At 30.3% G+C, this 27,788-nt stretch overlaps 3 protein-coding genes across 5 annotated transcripts; 2 read left to right on the top strand and 1 right to left on the bottom strand.

Annotated features, from left to right (window-relative positions):
- The first annotated feature begins 392 nt into the window (after window positions 1-392).
- Window positions 393-13,895, top strand: LOC132905869 (putative inorganic phosphate cotransporter). 3 transcript variants are annotated; one of them, XR_009657876.1, is made up of 9 exons: window positions 393-791; window positions 4,108-4,244; window positions 6,248-6,548; window positions 8,931-9,187; window positions 10,183-10,332; window positions 11,256-11,630; window positions 11,722-11,934; window positions 12,084-12,276; window positions 12,374-13,895. XR_009657876.1 is itself a non-coding variant. In XM_060957581.1 (8 exons), exons 1-7 carry the CDS (start codon window positions 737-739, stop codon window positions 11,884-11,886), a joined length of 1,440 nt encoding a protein of 479 aa, XP_060813564.1. In that variant the 5' UTR covers window positions 393-736; the 3' UTR covers window positions 11,887-11,934; window positions 12,084-13,895. The 3 variants fall into 3 exon arrangements, 2 of the variants coding, with proteins under 2 accessions (XP_060813564.1, XP_060813565.1); XM_060957581.1 differs by having other exon boundaries at window positions 12,084-13,895; XM_060957582.1 differs by lacking the exon at window positions 393-791 and adding an exon at window positions 3,330-3,452 and having other exon boundaries at window positions 12,084-13,895.
- A 1,330-nt stretch (window positions 13,896-15,225) lies between these two features.
- Window positions 15,226-25,600, top strand: LOC132905868 (putative inorganic phosphate cotransporter). The gene is made up of 7 exons (XM_060957580.1): window positions 15,226-15,461; window positions 17,657-17,790; window positions 18,414-18,714; window positions 19,287-19,525; window positions 19,753-19,902; window positions 22,918-23,295; window positions 25,288-25,600. Exons 1-7 carry the CDS (start codon window positions 15,380-15,382, stop codon window positions 25,513-25,515), a joined length of 1,512 nt encoding a protein of 503 aa, XP_060813563.1. The 5' UTR covers window positions 15,226-15,379; the 3' UTR covers window positions 25,516-25,600.
- A 116-nt stretch (window positions 25,601-25,716) lies between these two features.
- Window positions 25,717-27,168, bottom strand: LOC132905877 (phosphatidylinositol-glycan biosynthesis class X protein-like). The gene is made up of 4 exons (XM_060957600.1): window positions 26,875-27,168; window positions 26,390-26,516; window positions 25,997-26,308; window positions 25,717-25,902 (listed from the first exon to the last, which is right to left on the bottom strand). Exons 1-4 carry the CDS (start codon window positions 27,006-27,008, stop codon window positions 25,750-25,752), a joined length of 726 nt encoding a protein of 241 aa, XP_060813583.1. The 5' UTR covers window positions 27,009-27,168; the 3' UTR covers window positions 25,717-25,749.
- Between the last annotated feature and the right edge of the window lie 620 nt (window positions 27,169-27,788).

Below are 27,788 nucleotides of genomic sequence, written 5' to 3'. Positions count from 1 at the left end.
TATAATAATATGGTGGAAAAATAGACAATTTCCAATTAAGTATTACAAAAACATTATATACATATAAATAATATTATTTCATTAATAATTTGCTGAAAAAATGCCGTTTTTTGTTTTGAAGATGGCAAGGTAATGTTTTATATAAATTGAAATAATCAAGTATAATTTTAAACAAAAATAAACATCTGAAAAATAAATGAAAATGTGTCAAATATTTTTGAAATATAATAACGTAAATAACAATGTCATTTTGTATAGTATTAGAGTATAATGACATAATGAAAATTATTTTATTAATTTGCGTCATATTAGTAAAATAAAAGAATAGTTCATTGACTTGTATATTGTTATCTATTTTATTTGTTTTTGAAGAGGAACACATTAATTCTTGTTTTATTAGTTTATCATTAATTAGTATCTCGAAGAGAAATGGTACTTTCTTAAATTCTCTAATCAGTACAATATTGCAATTGTTATAACCTGTCAAGTGTAAGAGACTAATTGATAATCATCTTTACGTTTGGTCATTGAAACACGTTCAATGTTCTGTCGAAGTCTGGTGAAGCAAACATTCGAAACTAATTGCAAAGAAGTGGGATAGAAGTGTAAGGAAAAGGAGAGGCTGCATGTCAGTGGGCGGGGAGTAGACATGTATGATATAAGTATGATGAATAATCATCTAGTAAAAGATTAGAATTTGAACAGTCTGTGTTTGATAGTACCAGAAATTACAGCTATGAAGAACGAGGAACCTGCAGAAAATACAGAAAAAGGATCAACGACAATTTGTGGTAAATATATATAGTTTTGATTTAAAGCTGAACCTTGAGATATTTCTAACGTTTGAACAATTACGAATTATAATATTTCTAAAGTATACATTTAATAACGCCTAATTTCAATGATACTTTATCAATTCATGTTATGAAATAATAATTCAAGTCGTAAACAATATTTAATAACGTTACTTGCATAAGATCGGTAATCAAACACCCTTTAAAGCAGAACTTTTTTAAAATTCGACCAAACGATTTGAGTTTTTCTGAGAAGTAAAAGGATTAGTTTACTAGATGACGTGTGAAAAACTTTTAAAAAATTTGCAGTTCTTATCTGAGCTTGTAATGAAAATCGGAAAGAAATGAAACAATACGTTTTGTAGATTTATGTCAGTTATACACGTGTTGAAAATTTCATCGAAATTGGTTAACATTTCTATGAGTTATAAACGATTAAGAGTGAAAAACCCAGTATTTCACGATTTTCGGTCTAAAATCTAAAGATTCTTACATCTTTCGATGCCTGTCGCTTATTTCTGTATTAATCCGTATTTAATAATTTTGATATAATTTTCAGCATATATATCTAGAATATATATATAATAAACAAATATATATATACACATACATGACTGACATAAATCTTTAAAATGCGTTGGAAATTTAAATTCTCATAATAAGCGTAGATAAGAAAGTCATTAAATGCGACCTTTACTTCTTTTTCACGATTCCGATCAATCGCAGTTAAAAAAAAAAAAAAAAAAAAGAAAAAGAAAAACTAGTCATTTGGTCCACTTTTGAAAAAGTTATTCTATTTTAAAAAGTGTTTGATTAGTTAGTTGAGAGTAACTGTATTTCATTAACTTAATAATTATCCTGACATCGATAGTTTGTAATATAGTTTAGTGTTTTGTAATAGAATAAATACGTTTAGCGATAAAAGCGGTGGTGATGATAAAACTAAAATGTTTCATACATTTTAAAATTAATTACTAGTTGAACGGAATTTTTGCGTTAAGCAAATAATATCATCTACTTCCATAAATTTCATTATAAATATTCCTTGTATTTTTTTATATAAGCGCCAATAGTTTCTGACCAAACAGTTTTTAAAGGAAGCGCCTTAAATCTACTTACTCTAAATTTACATTTTTCGTACTTTTCATTTTTCATTTTTCAGACAGTTGTAGCTAGCAGATTAGTAAAAACAAAGGGATAGAGATCTAATTCTATCGTTTACAGTTTACAAAATGATCTATCAAATGTTCACAATGAGAAAAAAAACTAGAATTATAATTGAAATATTTTTTACATATCATAAATATATAGTCGAAAAAAAATAGCTTGAAATAATCTTTATCAACAAAGTTTTATATGTACAGAATACGGTCGGTACATTCAATGTTAAATATCTGTGTTATCTATGACGTCTTTTATGTAATGTAAGCGTTTATCAATTCTTTTATTAATCTTGTTTTTCTTAACAACTGATATTATCGTTTAAGTTTTACATGCTTGAATGGGATCAGAAAAATTGGAGAGATTAGTGAGACCAGTATGCATCAACAATATTACGATTTTTTTATCGTTTATTTCTTTCATAATTAAATCGATATCTTCTTGTTACATACAACATATTTACTTTCTTAAGACTATACACGGATTATCAATTACTTATAGTAAATCAAGTTTATACCATTGAATTCAATTTTTATATATGTACGTCGATTATATTATACCGAATAAAATTGTTTGAATTAAATCTTAAATATACTTAAGAATATTTACTTAAGAATATTTCTTACTGTTTTCGTTAAGATGAAATTATCACTTATCAGATTATTTTTAATTATCTGCCCTAGAACATACAATACGGAAAGTTTCTAACATTTTCTAACATAACAAGTTTCTAACAGATGAAATTAATATTTGAATGAAAATTTCTATTCTGAAACTGTATTCTTCAATCCTGTAAATAGTTTTCAATGGTGTACGTGTAAAGTATAGCGTAGAATATTGCCAAATTATTAAATTACCACAGAAAATCTGTAATAATGCGTGAACAGGAGCGATTACTCAATACGTGTTATCGTGCTACAGCACGAAATAAAATATTTCGAAAATCAAATCCTTGATATTGTAACTTTTGTTTTTCGCTGTTATTTCTTCGTGATTCACTACCAGATACGGTCACAGCATTTGAAAATTGCTTCTAAACTAAAGAAAAGCCTATCACTGTTCAATGTATACTATAGTCGTTATTATCGTTAATATCTTCCCTCACATTCTCACTAATCTTTTCTTTGTTCAAGATATTTTGTTTCGTGCTGTAGTTGGTGTCGCGCGTCTCGCTCGCTATCTTTGATGTGAATGTTTAAAAGGTTCATTTTTATTCGCTGTATTAATGTAATTCGAATCATAATTTAATACACGAGTATATCAATCCTTAAATATGAATTCCGAGAATTCTTGGTTAAGACAGCTATTTTCTACGCGATCTTCTGAGGAAAAGTCTGAGGTCGTTCAAACAACCAAGGAAAGAAAAGGTAATCTATATACAATACCAGGGTTATCGATATGTTTGTAGCTAAAGAATATCGACGAGCTGATTTAATAATAATTTGAGACTGTTTATGATTACGTGTGCATGTAGCACGTATAAAATCAAGACCAGTAGTAAGTATAAAATCCACGAGCCGTCACTGTGTATAACATAATAAATGTAAAAAATCAATCTTTTTATACAGATATGTATGATGTATGAAGTCAATTTTATTAGAAATATTATACTTGCGCAATTAGGAATATCGATTACGCATTTGATGCGATGGTTTTGTTTTACATTTATAAAATAACAGATTAATAATACGATGACAACATATGTTTTATGAACTTACTTATGTATCAATTATTTGTTACAAAAACAGATGTTTGTAATATAGTAAATACGATAAAAAATAGCTGTGATAGTTTCAAGTTATCAAGCTTTCATATAATTGATTCCACATCAGCTAGATTAAAGATAGAGAGATAGATAGATTTTCTACTATAGTATAGTATATATGTAATATGTACGATGTACCTATGTACAATATGTACATGCAGTCTACAGGTTTTTATAAAACGAATATATGTGTTTTAATTTTTTAATTTCGAATTAATTAACAGTGCTGAGCGTTCCAATCTGTCGAGTCCAAAAGACGATTCTTCTTTGTTTAGACTGCATCCAAGAAATCATGGACATAACAAAATAAATATAAATTTTTGTAACATACATATACATAGATATATTATCTATAATCTTAGAACATACAATATTGAATTTTTGCAGGTGAACTCGGCATCAGACACCTGCAAATACTTTTACAGTTCTTTGGAATGGTAATTGGATATTGTCTTCGAGTGAGCATGTCGGTAGCTATTGTGGCAATGACACAGAATAATCAAAGCAGTGATCATGCATTTGAGGTAAATTATGTATATGTACATGGCTATAGAATTTGTATTAATTCTATAGGTAAAGTTAGGATCTTGTGATAGTTATTACATAGTAGTATATAAAATATGTTATAATTGCACTTTATAAAATATTCATTTATTATAAAATTTACTAACCTTAACAAATTATTTAGTATCCTTTTAGAACCATGATTGGAAGTAGTTTATTTTGTTTAAGACAGACTTTTGTTAAGATAATCGGTATTATTGCCACACGACTAACATTGAATTTACGAAGAGCGAAGAATTTATGAAATTCAAATACGTTTCCTTACTAGTTATATAAATTTGATAAGAGTAATTTCTTACATAAACGAATGTTTAAAGGATATCGAGAGTATTGAGAATATTGAGAATATTGAAAACTTGTATCTGAATGTTGATATGTATTAGATATATTTTATAAAATACTTGGATCTTATTTAAATCTGCGCAATACGCGTCGATAATATAATTTATTCTAAGTATTTAGTTATATTACATTAAAATCTTATATCATTCAGTCATAAAACAAAGGATACGCGTTTATATTATACATGTTCCTTTAGTCTTGTGCGACGTTAAAACGTGATCTTTGTGACGATCATACAAAAAATATCTTTGTTGAAAAATCTATAGAAGCAGGGAGTAGATATAGAAAGCAGTTGTGTAAACAATTATATTATATATAGTCGATCATTTGATCGATCATTTGATCATCAGTCGATCATTTTGACTTGATTAAAGTTTTCCAAACTTTTCATACAAAATAAATATCAGTAATTTTTACAATAATCGGTGAGCCATGAAAATAAATATAATATTTATACTATAATAAGTATAATTTGCTATAATTATTTTTATGGCATTAGAAAAATATGGAGATAAATTCAGTAGCCTTCGGATTGCTATTCGTTCGTACATTATATAACGTTATGAACGTCCTAGATGTACATATATAGCATAGAATGAATCATTTAATCCGTTATAAAATATTTTCTTGAAAAGAGTTACACGAGATATAACGTAATGATGCTGTTTTTTGAAAAGGGAAACAAGAAGAGTTCAGTAAATCATACATTGTATATACATGTATATGGTTCTGGCTGTATATAATCTCAAAAAGTAATAAAATGTCTCATATAAATCATACTATTACGCAACCATAAATTCTCCAAGAAATTGAAGATTTAATAACACCCTTTGTATTATATTATTAAATAAGCGTAATAAATATAGAGTAAACGAGTTTTGCTGAAAATAAGTTTTATATTTTATGTAGTCTTTTTTTCTGTATGTGATCTTAAATTTAAGATATAAGAAAATTATCTAGTAAATATCATCAAGGCAATAAAAATTAAATAATGACACACACACCAATTCGATACCACTTAATAATTTCGATGCAAAATGCGAGATAAAGAACACGTTTTAAATCCTTTACAATCTTAGCGTTTTCCTTTTGAAATTCAAGCAAACTTAAATTAAGAAAAATACAATATTCGTTCCTTTTTTCGAACTTTTTTTTGCAAAGTTTCCTTATTTATGCCCTTGTGTTTTGCAACGAAAATATATGGCCGGTTAAGGCGAGAGCCGATTAAAACAAAACAGTATAAAAGAAGAGTCCCCTTTATATGTATATGTATAATGTACACAGAATGGGCGAAAAGTTAGAGAATACTTTCAAAGAATGATTTACGCGGTACAATATACTGATACTGTTGCTCGTTAAACAAATTGTATCTTTATCATGTAATAGAATTAACGTTATCTTCCTAGTAGTGAAAACGATATACTATGTATATATAATAAAAATTGAAATTATACAATTAAGATTAGCATAATACTAATTGTACTAATTATAGGTCAATTAGTTTTCCAAGGCATCGTTATTCTATCTTTCAAATTGAAATTACGCGCATATTTTATAACGTTTATTTTATTTCATACCATTGTTGTAAAACGATTGTTTCATGTTTGACTATTGTAATTAGGTCTACAATTGGAAATCGACGGAGCAGTCACTGATCCTCTCTTCTTTCTTTTGGGGCTACACGATAATGCAAATACCAAGTGGCTACATAGCTACAGTATGGAGCGCACAAAAATTACTCAGTGTTGGAGTACTGCTTTGCGGAATCTTAAACATTTTGACACCGACCGTTGCTCATTATGGGAGTTACATTGGTGTTTGTATTTGTAGAGTAGGCATGGGACTGTGTCAGAGTTGTCTTTTACCGTCTATACAGACTCTACTTTCTAAGTGGGCACCGCCATCCGAACGAGCACGACTTGGTGAGAACTGTTTTATTAATATCTTTCACAGAACTGTCAGACAAACTACTACATCTTAAGTAATGGATAATTGCTAATTTGTTATGCATATAACATTAATTGGATGTGATATAATTTGGTCGATCGAAAATTTGACTCGCGGGTTATTTAGGAATTTGGTACATACATACAGAACATTATATGTATATACCATCTGTTGACTCTAACCTCTTAGTATATACGAGCAGTATAGTGCAACATTTTATGTATCAATCAATAGATTCGTTGAAAATAATTTCACGCTTGCATTGCCGATTGCCTACTGTCGGCCGGCACTACTTCAGCCGCTCCATAACCTTTGTTTACACAATATTTATTTACACGATATTAAAAATAGTTGTCTCTCTCATCCATGAATTTAGATTGGACTATATAAAAATGCGTCCGCTTACTCCAGAATGAAGCGTAATCGTAACATAAATTGTATGAAAGTCTTTGGCGAATATCACCTAGAAACTATAACCGAACGGCGGTAACATGTATAGGAAACAGATATTCAAAATGTTGACCTTGACAACATATTTCAGGGTCATTGAAATTGGCGAAGTGTGCTCTTTTCTGTATAATTACCAGGAATTTTTATGAATTACAGATAGTTGACACGTATGTGTTGTGCATCCTAACCATTGAAATGTCAGCTATAAAAAAGCGAATTAAGTAGGATCGAGTAAGCGGAGGTAAGAAAAAATGAAGAATAGTAGAACTTTCCGATTAATAAAAGCAATAAATAGCGAATATACAGGGTGTCTCAGATTTTTAGCAACACCAAGTTGCGGTAGAAGATTTTGCGAATAAGAATTAAACGAAAATGTCATATAAATATAAACTAACAATTACTTTATACTTGTTAAGAAGGTATTTAGAAAAACGAACATTAATTTCAACGATTCTGTGACTCTTAAATTCAACAAACATTATTGGATTGAATATAATATAGTATAGATTATCCTAGTTATGCGAAACATTTTGTATATCGCGTATGACCCAGAATGTGTCATTACATTGATCGATTCTATCACGTAAGCTTATTTTGTATCAGTCGAAGGTTCCTGACCTTCCTATATTTCCTTAATCAACTATGCTGTAATACGCATACTACACACTAAAGAACAAGTGACGAAGGATAATCCTTGAATACTCAATACATACCCTTGAATGGTCAATGCTCATGACCTCTATTTTGACACGTGCAATAAATGTATAATTTGCCGCATACATCCAGAATTCGAATTCTTAACCTTCTTTATGTAATACATTTTTAAGATACCTGTATAATAACTTTAATAATTATTCGGTTATTTTACTTTTAATCTTTCTATTACTGCTGATTCAACATTTTTATATTGACATACGTAGCATTGTTTCGCATTTTTATTGAAGTTTTTCAGTATTTATCAATTTATAAACTCGTCAAGTTGTATCGAATCGTGCTAAATAATGCTATCCTAATGCAGTTAATATTCATCAAAGTAGTTGTAAAATTCGCAATCTACTATTTACTATACGATACAAAAATGTTTTATTTTTTTTCAATTTTCGTTATTACAGAGGAAGAAATACATCGTATGCCATGATAGATGATCATTTTTAAAACGCGTTGCCCTTGATTCGGTTATGCTCCTTATATTATTAGTGTATGTTACTTATTGGAAATAACTCAGAAAGTGTTTTCAAGTGAATTATTCCTGATAGCACAATCGCAAGGTTATTAGATTAAATTTGAACTTTACTACTGTATACTTTACGATATTTGTTTACAAAAATACAGAACATTGAGGAAGCGCTATGAATGCGGATTTCTTATATTACGTACTTTTCGTTTAAAATCATTTACATTGATCGATATTGATGTACAATATTAATTTATTTAATTTAACTAATTTAACATAGAGAAATACTTGCTTTTTTAATCGACAATCCTTAAATAAACAAACTTGTCGATAATATTCCCATTCAATGTCCTCGACACAGTTAAATTTTTATTTGAACCGATTTAACGACGCACATAAAATACCTGATTTGTGCTTGTTTGCACAGAATTGTTCAAACTTAATATTGGCGATAAAGTAAAAGTCAAATTTAGTTATATCGTTGAAATCTAACGAGTACATCGTATTATACATGTTTAGATCATTATTAAGGAAAATAATTTAAAGTAAATTATTAATCCTCTAATTTTTTCTTAAATTTCGCTATGCATTTTCTAGTACGAACAATCCAATAAACATTTTGTTATAAGTCGTATTTTGTCAAGTACATTATTGCTATTAACTGAAATTCCACATTTAAACATTATTCCACGGTTATATGTATATCATAATATAGTACGTATATTTATTTTAGGTACACTTGCTTACGCTGGGGCACAATTTGGGACCGTGATTTGTTTTCCAATTTCTGGAGAATTAGCAGCTTCAAGTGTTGGCTGGCCATCTATCTTTTATACGTTTGGCGTTTTAGCGATAATTTGGGCCATTGTATTTTTCATTTTTGGTTCGGACAGTCCTTCTAAGCACTCGGGGATATCGGAGAAAGAAAGGCGATATATAGAAGATAGCTTAAAAACTCCCGGGGATACAGAAAAATCAGATAACAAAACGGTAAAAATATTTTCTTCCCAGTGATACTTATATTTTCTAACGACATTGCTTATACTTTTCCTTCTTACGTCTAGTAGATATATATCCTGTTTTACATTTTATTTCTCTCTATAATAAAATCGAAAGGTTTACCTTGCTGTACGTAGGTATTTTCCTCTTATCGTGCGTATAATACTCGAAACATATTTCAAGAAAATTATAGATTTAACGTCATCGGTATTGACAAGTCATTTTGTAATTTACAGATTAGTATAACATTTGCATTAGATTTTCCACATGAGTAAACTTTCCTCATATTTGTGAATGCTATTTCAGCGATGCACATATATTATCCTACGTTAGGACATTAATATATATTAGTATTACGTCACTACATACTCTAAATATTATTAGATGTCCATGTAACATGATGCGTCAGTGTCGTGATGAAAACGATGCAACGAAACAATACAATGATTGCTCAACATGTATCTAGAAATCATATTTTATGATATAATCTACTAGATGTAAACACATATACATGTGTGTATATGTATACATACACCCGTATATATCAATCGACCAATTGAAAACTTTCCTTTCGTTAACATAAAAATCATAAAACATAATATGCATTTGCAAAATTATTTAGAAATCAATGATCTACGAATATGTACATATTGTTGGCAGAAATGTCCATTAGAAGAAAAATCTATGATAAAGTTAATACGTTGTATCGTCGTATGTAAGCGACGATAAATGACTCATAGACACTAAAATAAATGTCATTTTTATACAAACAATACCTATGTTTTATGCAATTTTGCTTTGAAAGTACACATGTATATATCGATTAAATTCATTTTTAAGCATCAAACAGCAGAATAATTAGTCAATTCGTATATTTATTTTATCAAATATAACATATTTTAAACTATTATATCGAACATGGACGTTAATATTATAAATTATGGATCATTAATGTATGTTTTGTATATGTTTGTGATTTTCCAAAGGCGATGAAAACACCATGGAAAGCTATATTCACCTCAGTACCGATGTGGGCCCTTATAATTGTACATTGTGGACAAAATTGGGGCTTTTGGACTCTTATCACAGAACTACCAATTTACATGAACAATATTTTAAAATTTAAGTTGGAGGAGGTGCGTAATAATATAATACTTTAATAAATAAAATTATCTACTAAAATCTTAATTTTTTGAGGATTCTTTAAGAATTTAATTAGAAATTAATTCTTAAAAAATTAATTTTATTTTTCCAAAATTGTTTTACCGTTACTTCATCCTTTCGAACGAATATTAAACACTGAAATATTAAAATTGAAATTTAACATGTATGCCACATCGTAAAATAGAACGATCTTTCTATTACGTAAAAACCGTGTTAGGGCAAAACTGTGTTGTGTACCATACAAGGGTTTCTTCCAATTTTCTTACATGTGTTGTAGAAATGTTGTATTGTACGAACGGTCTTTTAAAATTTTACAATTGTATTACGCATATAAACTCACTGTAGTAGGATTAACGGTGAGATTATCAGTATTTTCTTCATTTTCTTCATTTTCTTCTTCGAGAGTAATTCATTACGTTTAGGGACATTATCGATCGAATGTCAATTGTAATTTGGCTCATTTTCTTCAAGATATTGTTCAGCGTACACATACATGACTGTTTTATTTTTATTTCATTTAACGATAATAGTTAATAGATAAATAGTATGCTCAATTTTTTACTGTTACTGACTGCTGTTAGCTTTTGTTTTTCTGATAATCACACACATAAAGGTCGATAACATCTTCGGTAGTAAATTATACACTACATCATAGACAATCGTATCAAGATAAGAATACTCGTGTTGATAAATATTCCTCACTATTCCCTATTGTGTTATCGAAATTTACTATGTTCTTAAATTCTTTTTAATTTACGACATCACATGGAGTAAACTTTCGATATTATGTATTTGTCATATGATCGGTAAAGTTATAAAACATGTTCGTAACATATGGTTGATATTTAACAGAATGTGAAATTGTTACGTTAAAATAAATATCTCGATTTTTCAGAACGGTTGGATATCGGCGCTTCCTTATTTAACGATGTGGATACTAAGTTTTCCAACATGCTGGTTAGCTGATTATGCTTTAAAGAAGAATATCTCAAGAGGAGTAATTCGAAAAGTTTGCAATTCGATTGCACACTGGGGACCAGCGATAGCTTTGATTTGCCTTGGTACGATGTCGGTGCACGATGCCGCCGTGGCTACAACTATCCTTGTGATAGCTGTAGGTTTAAATGCTGGATCTCTATCAGGATTTCAAATTAATCATATCGACATAAGTCCAAATTTCGCTGGCACGTTGATGTCCATTACAAATTGTATAGCATCTATAATTGCAATAATCGCACCAATAGTCTGCGGCATAATCGCATACGACGAGGTAGTTAAGTCGAAGCAATTTTATCTTAACTGTGACATTTTTCATCGATAACTACGTATGTTAATTTTTTTCTTAATTTGTTTCTTTGCAGAAAGATGTGAGCCAGTGGAATATAGTATTCTACTTGTCTGCTACTATTTATATTCTAGGAAATTTAATTTTTGTTATCTTTGGCAGTACTGATATTCAACCATGGAACAATCCTGAAACTATGAATGTCAAAAGACAAAGCGAGAAAGAATTAACAGTTATATGAATATGCAGAAATATCTGCGTTATGTTCCGTTAGCGTCGCAACCATCATGTACGTTTTCAAAATGTTTTTTCAAAAAAAACTTGAACCGTATGTGGTTTCTCTGTAACATCATATACGTATACAAATTGGATCTAAGTAATTTCCATATATGTAATTCGATACATCTAACCAATGGCTAACTACTTTTATTATTCCAGATTTAGAGGAACGATCAATTTTAAAATCCAAGAATTCTTGAAACTGTTTCCTTTATTTTTTCATTCATAAAGTTTCTTTTTAAACAATCAATATGTTAAACAATTTCTAGAGTTTAGGTGGAATACAAAATGTATTTAATCTTCCGCAAACATTAAATTTATGATTCGTGCCGATTGCGACCAATGATTTACAGTAAATATATTCTTCTTCAACGTGGTTGATAATCGACAATGTGATATATGTATTTATATTAGAAAATACCAAAAAAGTAATTAAACATAATTTTTAGTGTAAGGGATAGACAATATCCCTTTGTACAGAGACGATTTAGGATGTTTAGACGACAGAACGGCTAAGATAATGAAAAAGAGGCTGTGCTTTACAAAACTAAGTGTACATGTATATGTAGATGATTAGCGTCGATAATATACTGTTCGTTTCCACGTTCGTAAGGTACAAGATTGCTTTTGCTATATTCTAGTCTTGAGTCAAATCTTTCATCAAACAGTTTAACGGGACCAATTTTTATGTAGTTCTGAGATTGAAAAAAGAATTTAACTTGTAACATATCAAAATTTAGAATAGCTTGAATGGAAGAGGTAACGTGAAGCATTTAATAAAATATTAGGTTATCTCATAAATATAGGTATCCTTCTTTATGACATGTTAAATAAACATCAATATCATACTTACTATGTTAAACAAACATCAATATCTTACTTACATTTATTCTTTGAAAGACAGTCGTTTTCTTGGTCTAAATAAAATACCTAACATGTATAGAATGATATTTTTTTATTTAAGGGGACACGTAACCAAAAAATGTAAAATGAATCTTTTTTTATTACAGATTCGGAATATACGTATAGATATTTCTGCAGGTTGTGTTAAAATATAGTGCAGTTTTGTACACTAGAAGTAAGATTAAAGAGAAAGTGGGAAAAAAATCTATATTCTTTTAATGAATTTCTGCTCCATAAGCAGGATCATCTTTCTCCTGTTCTTGGAATGTATATTCCAATTTTCTTTTTCTTGCCTGCTGATAAATTTTTGTTATTTTTCTTCCTGCGTTTCTCATCCTAGTTCCATCTAATTATTGCATAATTTTTGTACATTTTGCTGGTTCTAAGCAAAGTTTCTCAACAAATGAATTATCAGAAAAACATTTTTCTCTTAATCATATTTTTAGTACTAATTCTTACAAAGATAATGAACGTATTGAATGAAGGAATTTGGAAAGTAACGTCTACAAGACAAAGAACAAAAATGATAATTTATTAGTTTAAAAATTATGTAACTTTTTTGCTAAGAGGTATATAAAGAACTGAGTATTCGATTCATTTAGAATTATTAGCAATTAAATTTATTAACGTATTGAAAATAACAGAGTACGTGATTCAAATTTCATTGATATTACTACATTAATTTCGGAGAAAATGTTTCATAAAACTATACAGTTTTCTATATGAATAGAGTTCGATTGCGAGTTCCCTTAATTAAAACTACATGTTACACGAATTCAAATAAAGAAATGCAATAAATATCGGAAATATTTATAATGTTAATAGCACTTTTTCAAATTTCAAATGATATTAGAAAAAAATTTGAATTTTAGCAATAACACTGCTTCGTTACTTACAATCAATTGGAAGTATGATATTTTTTTAGTAAATTATGTATGAAATTATCTAACGTTGTATATTGTGTACAATATAAAAGAAGTTGTAGCTATGTGACTGTTAGAAATTATTGTACTTTAATAATGTATCTAAAATGAAAATGAAAATGAAAATAAAAAGATATAGGTAAAACTGTTCAAACAACACGATTTATTTATACAATAATCCGCGCACGTGTGCACAAACACAAATTTTACATATTTTTGTTAAAAATAAAATAATTATTAGATACAAACTAATATAACGATTTACATGATATCTACTAAACTATCCTTTGTTATTACATATATTTATTTTTACGTACAATGTATCGTAGAATCTAATTTTATATGCATACTATTATAGCTGTTGTTATAGAATGTTATAGTATGTATAGCTTAAGTACATCCTAGTATCTGAGATTAATTTATTTTGCAATTATAATTTATTCTTAAAACAATTTTTTAGCCATTTTTTTAATTCCTGAGGTAAAGCATCTTTTTTATCGAATTTTCTTTTCATATGATATTTAGAAGATTTAAATCGATGTATTTAGTAAAAGCAAAAAGATATTTATAAGTAAAACAAAATGAAGTCTTACTTATTCTAACAGAATCTCATCTTGATTTATTACTAATATTCGTTTATAAATAAGTCGTTCAATTAGTTTACTATTTAAAAATGCTTAGAACGATGGGTCGTTGTACTTTCATGAAAAACAGTCATTCGTGAGATATGGATATAATTATAGGAGTAAAGATAAAACTTTAACGAGCTAACAATTGAGAAGTTTCTCTCTGGTTGGTGAAATATGACGAACAGTTGAGAGATTTTCCAATTGGATAATTAAATGTATTACGTTAAATTTAACAATCAATATATAAGTATATCGAATGAAACGAAATCTGTTGGTAATTATAATAAATAATTATAATTGAAATACTGTTTGCTTCATCGAAAATAATAAAAGATTCGGAATATAAATTTGGAGGTAAGTGAATCATCAGTAACAGCGACATCAGTACTATTATTTGTCTATTACGGTCGTCCAGCCTTATTAAATTTTCGATATATGTATGTATGTAAGTTATTGTGTAGATATTGCAAGATTTTGCACAGTCATTAAGGATTTATCAATTCGAGATGTGAAATCGTACCGATTTCTATCGAAGGTTTGACGATGGAATTATAAATTATCTTAATCTTCAACTAGAATGTATTTCCCTTCCAACATAGAGTATATGTAATATTCACTCTGTTTTTGTCTGGTTTATATATTGTATTTAAAAAATCGTTAATATAATTATGTATATCAAAATTTTAGATATACGCGTGTAGTGTTTGATACACTATATATGTATGTAATACTATTCCAAAGTATCATTGTATTTCATAACAATATATGTATTCGTCTGGTTTTCCAATTAGATAAGGGAGAAAAGTGATAATGTACTATTGTGTGTACGCATGCAGAACGTGCAACTTGAAAAATAAGAGTGGGAGAAACTCTTTTCGGTGTTGGACTATAAAGCCACGATCAACCGATTGATGGATCGTAGTGTCTTTTTTGCGATTTACTTCGGAACTCGACCCTACCTAACAAATTGTGTGCACGCTCGAGTATTTTCATTAACAATATGATGCATTCCCATGCAACGAAAAGGGTCTCTATCATTTCTATTTCGGGGCGGATGCAGATACCGGCATCCAAACCAAGAGGTATTTAACTAAAATCTAAAACTAAACTTATTTTACCATATATTACCATATATATATATATATATGGTAATATATGTATGTAATACTATACTGTATATATATATATATATATATATGGTAATATATGATAAAATAATATATATATATGTGTGTGTGTGTGTGTATGTACATCTCGTTTCATATTAATTTTATTCGTTTCAATTTTCAAGTGTCTCTTTTCTCAGTTCACCAACATGAAGAACAACAATATCTGATCAAATTAGCGTCATTGACGAAACAAACACGATCTTTTCATAAATAAATCTTATTTATAGAGTGATTTAGTAGTCTAGTATTTCTAGTAGTTTGATAGTATTTCTAATAATACTATTTAGTAGATAGTATTATTAGATAGTGTTTCAAAGTTCGTTTACGCTTTTTATTATTAGGTACGTTTGGTACTCTCTATAGAAACTACGAAAGAAATAGATTTGATAATGGATTGTTCATTCTAGAAGATAAAATCGAAGTATGGAAAACAATATCTGATTTTGATTTAGTGACATTGATCAAAGATAAATTTTATTTATCACGACTTGTGCGAAGATTGGTGACGTTTGTCCTCATTTAAAATCGTGCTTCTCACGTGTTTGGATTCTCCCACTCGTGCAATGATTTTTTATATCTAATATCATATTCTTACCAACTTTTCAAGCCTTTTTTCTAGGCTTCTCCGTCTTTAAAGTGGTCAATAAATTCATTTATTTTAAGTGTTCCATTAAAGTTGTAACGAATATTAGTATTTTTATCATACTACTACATACATTAATGATAATTAATATACCTATATACATATTATGTACATGTGTATTCGTATAAAAATATCTTTTCTTGGTAAAATCTACTTGACGGTATACATTAAATATTCGTTTAATTGCGAAAGTGCTTAAGAACACAATGTATTTTGTTCAACGTGCATAGCATAAATACGTGACGAATCGCTTTGAATTCCAAGCCATGACGCCAACAGTTCGTCAATGTCAGATTTCCCGCGATGTCCTAGAAATATGGAATAAACGAATCGCTCATCCGCATTCTCTGCATTGTATGATCGTGGTATGTAAGAAATATAGAGAATGCAACAAGTTACTTCAAACCGGTTGATAATTATCGTTCAAGGGTTTTAACTTTAAACTAGTATCATTTAATCGTACGATAACAGCAACCAACGAAACTTATAAACGGGTAATAGGAAGATAAATCACGGATTAAAAGATTAATGTTACTTATGAAGTAGTAATCGTATCTGTTCATTAATTTTGATTTAATCGAAACCTTGAAAGGAAGAAAAGAGAAAATGAATGTGCAAATAAAATGTAACATTATTACCTAAGTTCTATTTTCTATAGTCACGTTATTTATTCACGTTATTTAAATTATACTTTCTTCTATTATTTTTTTAAGAGTCCTTAAATAAAATATTACGTATTTAAAAGTATGAATTTGTGTAAAATAAGAGTGGTAATGTATCACAAAAAAAATAGCTCGTTTTTTCGGGAGAACAAAATGAAACTATTTGAGAATGAAATGAAAACCAAACAGAATTTTGCGATATTGAAATCTTATGTTTCAAGTGTAATCACGTCTGCGACGATGGATCACATGAGAAGCACGTGTAAATGAATACTACTCATAAGTAGATACATCTATAAAATTTTATTTCGCTTTAACCACGATTTTATAATACCTAATAAACATGTAAATAAAGTAAAATAATAGCTATAAAATGAGTAGTATGGCATAATCACGACTACTATAGAATAAATGATCTACAAAGAATTATCGCTTTCTAAAAGTTTTTGTTACAGCTATTGAAATAATAAGGTTGTAACTAACCTTGTAAGTAAAATAACAATTGATTTTCCTATGAGTTCTATAGTAGCACTAGAAAATAATTTCAAATACAGCACTTTCTAAAAACGTGTTTCACGAATACTTTTTTCTTAATTAATATCTTTACTTGAAACGGATGACACAGCACCTTTTTTCTAACCTAATGGTATACCCTTTTTAAATGATAAACACTTTATTTATTTATAGCGTTTAAAGTTCATAGTAAAATTCACATTATACTCTCTATAACTATACATGTATATCGCGTACGTCGATCATTTGTTTCTTACCATTAATGATATTCTTTAATTTATAATTTACAGCACGATATGGATGTAGACACACACAGGGTCTTCTAATGGCACTGGGCTTTCTCTGTTGTTACGCCATTAGGGTTACTACATCAGTGACGTTAGAAGCAATGACTAATGCCGAATCTGCAAATCCTGATTTCGAAGTATGACTATTTTCCCATCTTTCGATCTACTTACTAATTATTCATCTGTTGACCATTTTGTAGAATGGATTTATATACAGAAAGCAATATCGATTCGTAGAAAATTAACACCTGCAGTTGACGGTGTATTTATGTAGATGGCTATTATATATTTTGAATGTCAAAATACGTAATAGTTACAACGAATAAATCTCATTGTTAGATTAGTATCTGTGATTTTATATGTCCATCGTAATTATAAAATGTACAAATATGTATAAAATGGTTCAAATGATTCAAATATACTTTGTATTGTACATCGACTAATTACTTGAATTTAATTATTGATTGTACATATTATATACGCAATTTATATGTAAACGCGTGCTAAATTCCGAGCGTGCGATATGTGTATGTGTATGTATAGAAGGAATTTACATATGCACGCGTTTACATATACATTATGTACATATGTATTTAAATCGAATCGCTTCTTATACATATACATATATAGCACAAATTCTCAAGTAAAATAAAAAATATTAATTTTGACAAAATATTGTAATAATACTTGTTAAAAGTAGAAGCTACGAAACAATTTACTTTTAGGTTATTCTCTACAGTTTTGATCCTTTTCATTGAAGGAATTTCAATGGTCGGCCGCCACTAAGGATATAATTCAGAGTTCTTTCTTCTGGGGATATGTGTGCACGCAAATTATTGGTAGCATAGTGGCAAAAAATTGGGGTGCTCATAAACTTTTCACACTGGCGCAATTCGCATGTGGTTTGGTAACGCTTTTAATTCCCGTACTTGCCGAGTACTGTGGATGGGAAGCGATTTGTGCTACTAGAGTAATCGCCGGTTTATTTCAAGGCACTGTTCTACCGTGTCTTCACACATTACTTTCGAAGTGGGCGCCTATGGACGAAAGAGGCAGAATCTGTAAGTATTTAATGTTTTAATGATTTAATGAATAAAAATTTTGGTCATCGAGGCAGATTATGAATTATTGATACGCAGTGATCATTTAAAATGTTGTTTCGATTTCAACAATACGAATTAAATTAGGTTATTATGCCTCTATATCTTTGAGCAATTTCCACACGAAAAATCATAAAAAGGCTGTTCTTTGACTCTTTTTTTTTCGAACTATTATTAAGCCAGTCGATAATCAAAGTAATTTTATTAATTTGACAACGATAAGAATCTGTACATGAGCGTATATATGTATCTTTACCTACAGTACGTATCTTTTGTACATATATAAATCATGCGCGTTTCATTTTAATAATTGATGTAAAATTTCAATAAAATAATGTCATTAAAAAATATTCAAATGAAAAATGCTTATGATGGCAGTGAAAATTATTTTCTATATTTTATTTTTGACAATCAGTATGTTAAAGTGGATGACAAAATTAAGAATATAGACTATACAATTACTTTTAGCGATCGAACGCTTACACCAGTAATTATCAAAAGTATCTGACATATTTATTGCACGCAACATTTAGCGACCTTCGTTTATGCCGGGGGCTGGATTGGAAATGTACTTTGTTTATGGAGTACTGGACAACTGTCAGCTTCTCGTTTGGGATGGCCTAGCTGTTATTATGTTTGGGGTTGTATAGCAATTGCTTCCAGTATTTTGTTCTTTTTCATTGGTAAAGAATCACCGGCTGAACATCCAAGTATACCACAAGATGAAAAAGAATACATTGAAAATAGTCTTGGAATGATAGAGACAGAAGAGGTAAGAACGATTGTTCCTCATTCTTCCTGGTAAAACTTTCCTAATCTAAACATAGACACTAGGTATCTAAGTTTATAATATTTCATATTAAATATAAAAAACGACATAAACATTGTGATTGCAAAACACGTTATAATTTCAGTATTAAAATTTCTCATCACATTTTATAAAGAATAAAGAAACAGCAGAAACGTTTAAATTATAACAAAATTGTAATATTCTTCTAGAAATTACCAACTCCTTGGATTAAAATATTAACCAGTATTCCAATGTGGGCACTATTGGTTACACAGTCTGCTCACACTTGGGGCTTCTGGATGCTTTTAACAAAAATTCCTTCATACATTGGATCAGTCTTTGACACCGATATACAAAACGTAAGTAACAGATAAAATAAATCCTTTGACATATTCGTGTTAATTTGCATGTTACGCGTATATTGACAAGTTTATCCGATTGTTTAGCATCCTTACATTAACCTAATTATTTCCTATTTTTACCAGATCTCTTTCAACCGATCCTTAAATAAAATTGTCGATATCAGAATTTGAAATAAGATATTAATATAATGTAACAAAACTCATGATAATGTTTCTTTTCGAAGAATATAACATTAGTCTTTTCACGCAATTGAAGAGTTCAAAAGAAAAATAACTGCTGATTCTACATAAATCAAAATTTAAATATTTATTACCATATATTAAAAATTAGGGAGGGCTATTAAATTGCGTTACTACATGTATATGTATAATGTATATACACAGGGTGTTCGGCTACTACTTCTACATAATTTAAGGGGTGATTCTTGATGTCGAAATAAGACGAAAATCAAGAATAAAAAAATTGCGTTTTCGGCTTTGCTTTTTAGTTATTGACAATTAAAAACCGACCAAAATATCCCTGAACGCGAGCAAACCTCCTTACACGAACGAAAGGAGGTCAGTCTAAGCAGCGGAGCGCATAGTGATCCTTAATCCGAACGACACGTGAACGACAGCTTATCTCGCATAAGTCGTAGAGAAGAAAATCATGGTATTCAAAGACGTAAACAATCCCGCGCGACATTTCGCAAAAGAAATGGTAGATTGAACATTAAATTTGCTTACTTGTCGAAATCCATAAGAGCATATCGAAAACCGCCGAATGAAATTTCTAAGAAAAGAGGATTAATGTTTCCTCTAATCCTTTGCCTCGGCGAGTGTTCACAGCAAAATCACACATGCACCGCGATTGTCCCGGCCGCGAGTGTTCACAAAAAATACAAACAAATTACGATAGATATTCCATATGTCCTCCGTTTTCTTGTAAACAGAGCCTGACTCTTCTCTTAAAATTTTAACGTATTGTGTCTTCGTGTGTCCTCAGTAGTAAAAGTCGAAAGGATTTAAATCTGGGGACCGAGCAGGCCGACGGTAGAATGTGGTGGTGCGTTCGATTTTCCGACTCATCCATTTGCGAAGATTTTTTCTTCTTGAATTTTCTTGAATATATTTTACAGGATTTAACGTACCGGTATTCCGCAATCGTTGGTCTATTTTGCAAAATATCTTTGTGTTGGGTATAGTCCTATTGGGATACTTTTCGGCGTATAAACTTCGCGCTTTTGTATTATTCCCGTCCGCAGCAATATAGCAAAAGTACATGTCCGAAATTTCTTCAAATGTATACATATTGTAATAAATATGGCTACAATATAAATACTGCTACACTGCATATACATAACACTCATTACGCGCACAGTACACACACCACGCGCACTGTACACATAATACACTCAAATGACATTCTAACTTAATATTTTCAATTCTTTGAAAGTTCCTCGTCGACTGTCAGAATGACAAAACGATCTTCAAACTTTACATAGTGATTTATTAGAGATTGCCACTGAAAAAGTGGACTTGTGTTTACCAGATGGGTTTCGGAAATATCTCAATTCTTCAAGCCTTATTGTCTTTAGTTTTTATGAATGTAACGTGTTTTAGAAGAAAACTCTAACATAGAAAAGAAGCGCAACTATCACGTTTATTATTTATTTTGAAGCAAACATGATAACTATATTCGTGGAATAATATGAAATATTAATTTGATATTTTGTAGCATCTGTTGAAAAACCGATTAAAATTTTCGATAAACATTCACTTTTCATTACAAAATCGCGTTATGTCGTATGAACATCAAATTATGTGTGTGTGTGTGTGCGCGCGCGCGCGCGCGCGTGCGTGTGTGTGTGTCGGGTTGGCGTTAGGGGCGTGTAATGAGTCTTCGCCGGTGTTGTTCATTGTTGTTGCACAAACGTTTATTACACTGATATAGTTGGTACAAGATTGACAAGTGGCCGCGGTAACTAAACGCTAATGACAATGACCCTAGGTTCGTTATAGCGAATCCACGGTCCACGGGATAACGAATATACTTTGCTTCGAAGTCTAAGTCGGACTCGACTTACTACTCGTGATACAAGGATCGCTTGATTAGCTTTTTGCTAAGACGTAGATTATTCACCGATCGTACAAACACACTAGGCATATGGCTAATGAGACTGCCAGAAAGGGAATGACTTTCCGTCACGACGACTCTGCAGAGGAAGACTATGATGGGATGTGCCTGAGGGCACGAGATCATCGGATTCGTCAAAGAAAGCCTCCACACGGAGGGTGAGGGAAATGGGTGTTGCTGTTAATTGGTTAATTTCTATATTGGTGGTTAGCAAAGGATGCTAGCCGCCCTTGAAGGAGAGTTCCTGGCGGGAAGCGTCGCACGTGAAGAAATCTGATCTCCCATATCTTTCCGCAATAGGTGACAGATTTACGGGCGGATAGAATAAAGACTGTTTGTCAATCGGAAGGACTTTAGTTAACTAAGTTCTGAGATTTGTAGCGGCTCCTCAGACTATCTGAGCATAAACTGTGAATGATGCATCGGTATCTGGCGATCATCTTACTCAAAGAATGCGGTCTGTGTGTGGCGAGCCGCGGGGCTGTTACAATGTTTTATTGTCAAGTGTCGGCACTGCCAATTCTTTAAAGGAAAGCTATGTAACTTCATATCTCTGTTAGGCGGAACGTTCATCCCGCGACCGTGGCTACGCTTCGGCGACCGATTATCGCCTCGAGCCTAAAAGCTCATTGTCACAAGTTTCAAATGACTGTGTTTGGGTTATTTCGTAAATGCTACGGTATTGAAGTTTTCTAAGTAACTCCAACGGGGAGGCCCAGTGTCCTTTCATTTCCAACATATATATATACATATATAACGGAAAGAAAACAGCGGACACGATGCAATATCCTTTCCTTTGGACTCTTCAATTGGAGGACCACAGCTATTTACTTTTAACTTACTTTTTACTTAAATTCAAAAGTTTAACACTAAATATTTATTTTGATCTATCTTAGAATGGTCTATGGAGTGCACTACCATATCTCACAGCATGGATTTGTAGTTTCCCAATTAGCTATATTTCGGATGTCCTGATTAAACGAGATATTTTAACCGTACAAGCATCGAGAAAAATTTGTAATACAATCGGTGAATGGATCCCAGCAATTGCATTACTCGGTCTTGGATATGTTACTAAGGAACAACCTGGAATAGCAAGAGCAGTTTTAATATTCGCTGTTGCCAGTAATGTTGCTATTTATTGTGGACATAATGTCAATCATATGGATCTTAGTCCAAACTTCGCTGGTCCTTTGATGGGTATTACAAATACCGTAGCAAATATTTGTAGCATTCTGGCTCCGCTAATTGCCAGTATCATCGTTAAACATCCGGTATGTATAATAATAATTCTTTATTATTTCTAAAATAATTTACTCTTCTCTATGCAATTAGATTATACTATTATTGCTGACTTTTCTTGGCATTCTCTTGAAATTCAGGCAGATAGAATAAATACAGCTGATGAACTATCCGAGTTGAATAACATTTTAGATATGCTTTATTAAGAGAAAATAGAAATCATAAAAATTTGGTCTTTTGTAAGTCGAATTAATACTCAAGTCGTTGTATGTTTGTATCCCATCTTTTTTCGTCTTTATTTTTATTTACAATATATTATATACAACATACATATTATTACTTACATGATATGTACACTTATAACAGTTAATTAAACGGTAATTAGGTTGATTGTTCCAACTCGTATACAAGCTAGAAGGATTTTTCGGAAAGGATTGTACTTTGTAGCTTTTGTTAGTAAATCGATATTTCAAATGTCGTCAAAAAATTGATTGCCTTAACTTTACCATGATAGGATACGAGTATAATTTTGACATTCTATACTAACAAGAGTAAGATCACAATTGATCGACTTCAATTTTAATGAACGTTTGCAAGTTGATAGTATACATGTATACCTTCTACATACAGAGTGGGGCATACAAATCGGATACCTAAATATCTCCGTTACTTAATGATCGTATAGAAAAATCTCCATAGGATGAAAGAGAGGACAACTTGGAGAGGCACATGTAATTGTAGATAACGTTGGTAATTATCGACATCTCAATTATTTTACTGATTTCGATAATTTTTGGATATATCATAGAAATCAACATTATGAACAACTCTTTTCTATGCATATAACCGCCATTCAGTTACTGAAATATTTGCAAAAAATTATCGGTATCACCAGAGTGGATTCTGCCTACTAATGAACGATCATGAAAGGATATGCATCGGTATTGGTGGCTGGCTGCCACTTCACGATTGCCGGATAAAATGACGCCTAATCCAAACCTATATAACCTATACGAATTAAGTCTGCTTAAGGCGTCATTTTATCTGGCCGCCATGAAGCGGCAAACAACCAACAGTGACGGGTGCCCTGTCACGGATGCACAATTATAGGCAAAATTCACTGTAGCGATATCAACAGTTCCTTGTGAATATTTGGCAAATTAAGGGCCCAACGACGGTTATATATATAGAGAGAAAAGTTGTTCAAAATGTTGATCTCTACAATGTATCTAAAAATGATTGAAATCGGCAAGGTGAGTAATATGTCGATAAGTACTAGTAAAAATAACGATGACGATCTTGAAATCTTATTAAAAAAATTACTTTCAGACAATACTTTTCGAAACTGTAGAGAAGCTACCTACCCTCCAATTCGGATAATTTTTCGATATAGTTATAGAAATTGATATTTTGAACAACTTTTTTTCATATATATATGAAAAAAAGGATAGAGTCACTTATTTTCCGAGATATTCGTGAAAAGCTATGGGTGCTAAACGAAAAGGGAAAAGCTATCGGTGTATGGTAGCATAAATTTGGTTACCGACCGCTGTTTGCTATCTTCTGTTTAGAAACAGAAGTCGGACGAACCTAAAGACCCTGCGCATAGCTGCATATGCGAAGCTACAGGAGCTTGTTATAACTTACAACTATGTGAATATTATCAATGTATTGGTTTTAGACCCTGATTTTCATTTATACTATTTATAGTAATAACTTGCAAAAGCTCGTTAACACCAAAGTCAACTAATTGGAATATTTCTCTTGTAATGTTCTTTGCTATTGCTTAACTATGTCATAATGATTTGAGAGACTGAACTGAGGTTGCAAAATGGAAAGAATGAAAATTGTCACAGGTTCCTTAATTATTAATATTTCATGTCGGATACTCACAAACGTTTTTATATTAATGATGCATCAATATACTTTAATTATTTAAGATAATATGTGAAAAAGCAAATAATCGCAAATAATTTAAATGGCGGGCAGAATTTATTAATGTTTTATTATTTTTCAATCTTCAGGATAATGTTGAAGAATGGAGAAATATGTTCTTTTTAACATCCATAATATATTTTCTTGGAAATTTCACTTTTATTGTGTTTGGTACATGTAAAATTCAAGAATGGAATGACCCCGTAAAGGGGAAAAAGGATATCTCTGCAAGTTCTGCAACTGAATCATCGATGGAAAAGGGATATGCACAAAGAGAAAAAGATACTGAAAAGATGGATTTAGGAAAAGAGTCGTAATATTGCTCTGATACTAAAGAATATAACATTATTCATAAAATTTATTGTAAATATTGTGATTGCAGAGTGCATTATTATTTTATTTACAAGTGTATGCGAAAAATATTGTAAAATGTGAGTGCTGTGTGTACATGAATATTTATGTGTATTATATTTAATATTTATTACAAAATATATATATATAAAAATGATGATTAATGATTATATTATGCAAACAAGTGTATTTAAGACATGTTACTGGATTTTAAAATGTGTTGACATAGATTTCCGAATTGTTTGTATAAGATATATTGTACATATAATAATCACTGAAAATGTGGTAACAGTTACTACAAGTGACATAGTTGTTTCACCAACTGGTATTGTCCACACAATCCTTTCCTTATCCTGCAAAATGGATGTAAAAAGTAAAACACATTTCTATTTATAAAGATAAAGATGAAATAACTTTATTACTTAAACAACAAAGTTTATTTTTTACCATGATATATGGAATCTCTCTCCACTTAGGTACAATCTCTACGCATGGAGAACACAAATCAAGTTTAGAAACTCTATAATCCTTGATTCTTTCTTTACAACCTAATAAGAGCGTTGGGTTTGGTAAAGTAACGTTTATATATTTATTACTATCATTGGCATATTGATAACGTTGATGTATTGGAACTTTTAAAACACATCCTGCACGAATCAATCTCGAGCAAATAGTTACAGTTTGTATCTGTGCTTCCTCAGCAAATAACTCAATGTCAGTCTCTCCATTAGCACATACTGTACTTTGAAATTGTGAAATCTGATTTGTATATATGTGAATTAAGATAATTTCACATATATATATATATTATATACTTTAATTGTATTTCTATCAACTTACAATTTCAAGTCTTCTTAAATTAGTCAATTCATTAACATTAGCATATAAAGCAGATGGAAGTTGTAAATAAATGGCTACGTAACATTCTTCTATAAATTGATCGACATGTACTTGATATATTAAATCTCTGTAAATAGAATTTTTCGTTAAAAATAAAACAAAATGTTTTAATGATTTTAATAAATCTTTGCTATTTCAATCTATGTTATTCAAGCATTTTACCAAGATAAATATATATATATACAGTTGGCTACAATAGAACGATTAGGATTAAAATTCTTAATTTCTACATTTGTATATGATAAAAAATAATGGTTTTAATGTAAGAAATCTTACAGAAATTATCTATGTTTTTATCTCATGAATAATATATAATGATACATAATTTGTTTTTTGAATAAAATTATCAACGTATAATCAAATTTCACCCGTTTGGATTGGATAATAGACCCTTTTTTTGCTTTACTTTAATACTATGGTCTAACCTATGAAATCCCGCTCCTTCCACTTTTAATGAAACACGAGCATCCAATTTATCACAACTTATTACAATTTTCAAAATAAGTATGTAAAATAAGCTAATTTGTATAAAAGATTGTTTAACGAAACTTGATATCATTTTTTAAATGTCTATACATCTTTTTAATCATGCATTTGTTTCTGTACTTTCATGAAAGCTGAAAGCTCTCGACAGTTAATTCTAATGATTCAATAGCTCTTATAACACAATAAATACTTTATTTATTATAACGAGAAACTTTAACGTTAAACCGAACTTTACAACAGATTTCAATTAAACTTTATGTACTTGACACGTTTTATCACTAAATTCTTGTCTCTAACTTGTGAACTGGCGTAGGCATGTGGCTCTCTCTAGCGTGAATATCTTGTATTATAATAGGATACATTCTAAAGCTACAAATTTAACTGTACAGTAGCGTAGTCAAGGCGAACGAACAAAAGTTATTTAACAAATTTATTAACTAAATGTGAAAATTATTTATCAGTAATAACTGTGATCACTTTCAAATTTCGTATTTACTTTCGTTACCATAGGAAGGAAAATTGTCAAGGCAGCGATGGTTACTCTGCGGCCTAAAATGTAGAATCGTTAGAACCGTCACGTTGAGCTGAGAGTTTAAGTAAATTTCATAACAGTGCAAATCTTTGATAAAATATTCAATCTATTAGTTTTAAATATAAATTGTTGTTGAAGTTAATTTGTTGTGTATTTCTTCATTTAAACATCGAATTAATTTTTTCGAATTCTTTCAAGTTGTTACGCGAACAAAGTGCTTCAGCACTCCACGTGCTGCAACTGCGCCGAATTCCCCAAAATATTAGAAAGGCCACGCAACACTATTTACAAAAAGAATTAAGTCGATAACAAAATAGAACA

Source organism: Bombus pascuorum, chromosome 4 (genome assembly GCF_905332965.1).
Source record: "Bombus pascuorum chromosome 4, iyBomPasc1.1, whole genome shotgun sequence".
Classification (NCBI taxonomy): domain Eukaryota; kingdom Metazoa; phylum Arthropoda; class Insecta; order Hymenoptera; family Apidae; genus Bombus; species Bombus pascuorum.
This window is presented reverse-complemented; position numbering and strand designations above follow the sequence as displayed.

Bases quoted from the DNA above. Each gene is read 5' to 3' on its own strand.
- LOC132905869 (XM_060957581.1), top strand. From the start codon at position 737: ATGAAGAACGAGGAACCTGCAGAAAATACAGAAAAAGGATCAACGACA. The intron at 4,245-6,247 runs GTAAATTATGTA...TATTGTAATTAG, and splicing joins GCAGTGATCATGCATTTGAG to GTCTACAATTGGAAATCGAC. The intron at 10,333-11,255 runs GTGCGTAATAAT...TCGATTTTTCAG, and splicing joins TAAAATTTAAGTTGGAGGAG to AACGGTTGGATATCGGCGCT.
- LOC132905868 (XM_060957580.1), top strand. From the start codon at position 15,380: ATGATGCATTCCCATGCAACGAAAAGGGTCTCTATCATTTCTATTTCG. The intron at 15,462-17,656 runs GTATTTAACTAA...TATAATTTACAG, and splicing joins ACCGGCATCCAAACCAAGAG to CACGATATGGATGTAGACAC. The intron at 23,296-25,287 runs GTATGTATAATA...TTCAATCTTCAG, and splicing joins GTATCATCGTTAAACATCCG to GATAATGTTGAAGAATGGAG.
- LOC132905877 (XM_060957600.1), bottom strand. From the start codon at position 27,008: ATGATATCAAGTTTCGTTAAACAATCTTTTATACAAATTAGCTTATTT. The intron at 26,309-26,389 runs GTAAGTTGATAG...TATACAAATCAG, and splicing joins ATTTAAGAAGACTTGAAATT to ATTTCACAATTTCAAAGTAC. The intron at 25,903-25,996 runs GTAAAAAATAAA...TCCATTTTGCAG, and splicing joins GAGAGATTCCATATATCATG to GATAAGGAAAGGATTGTGTG.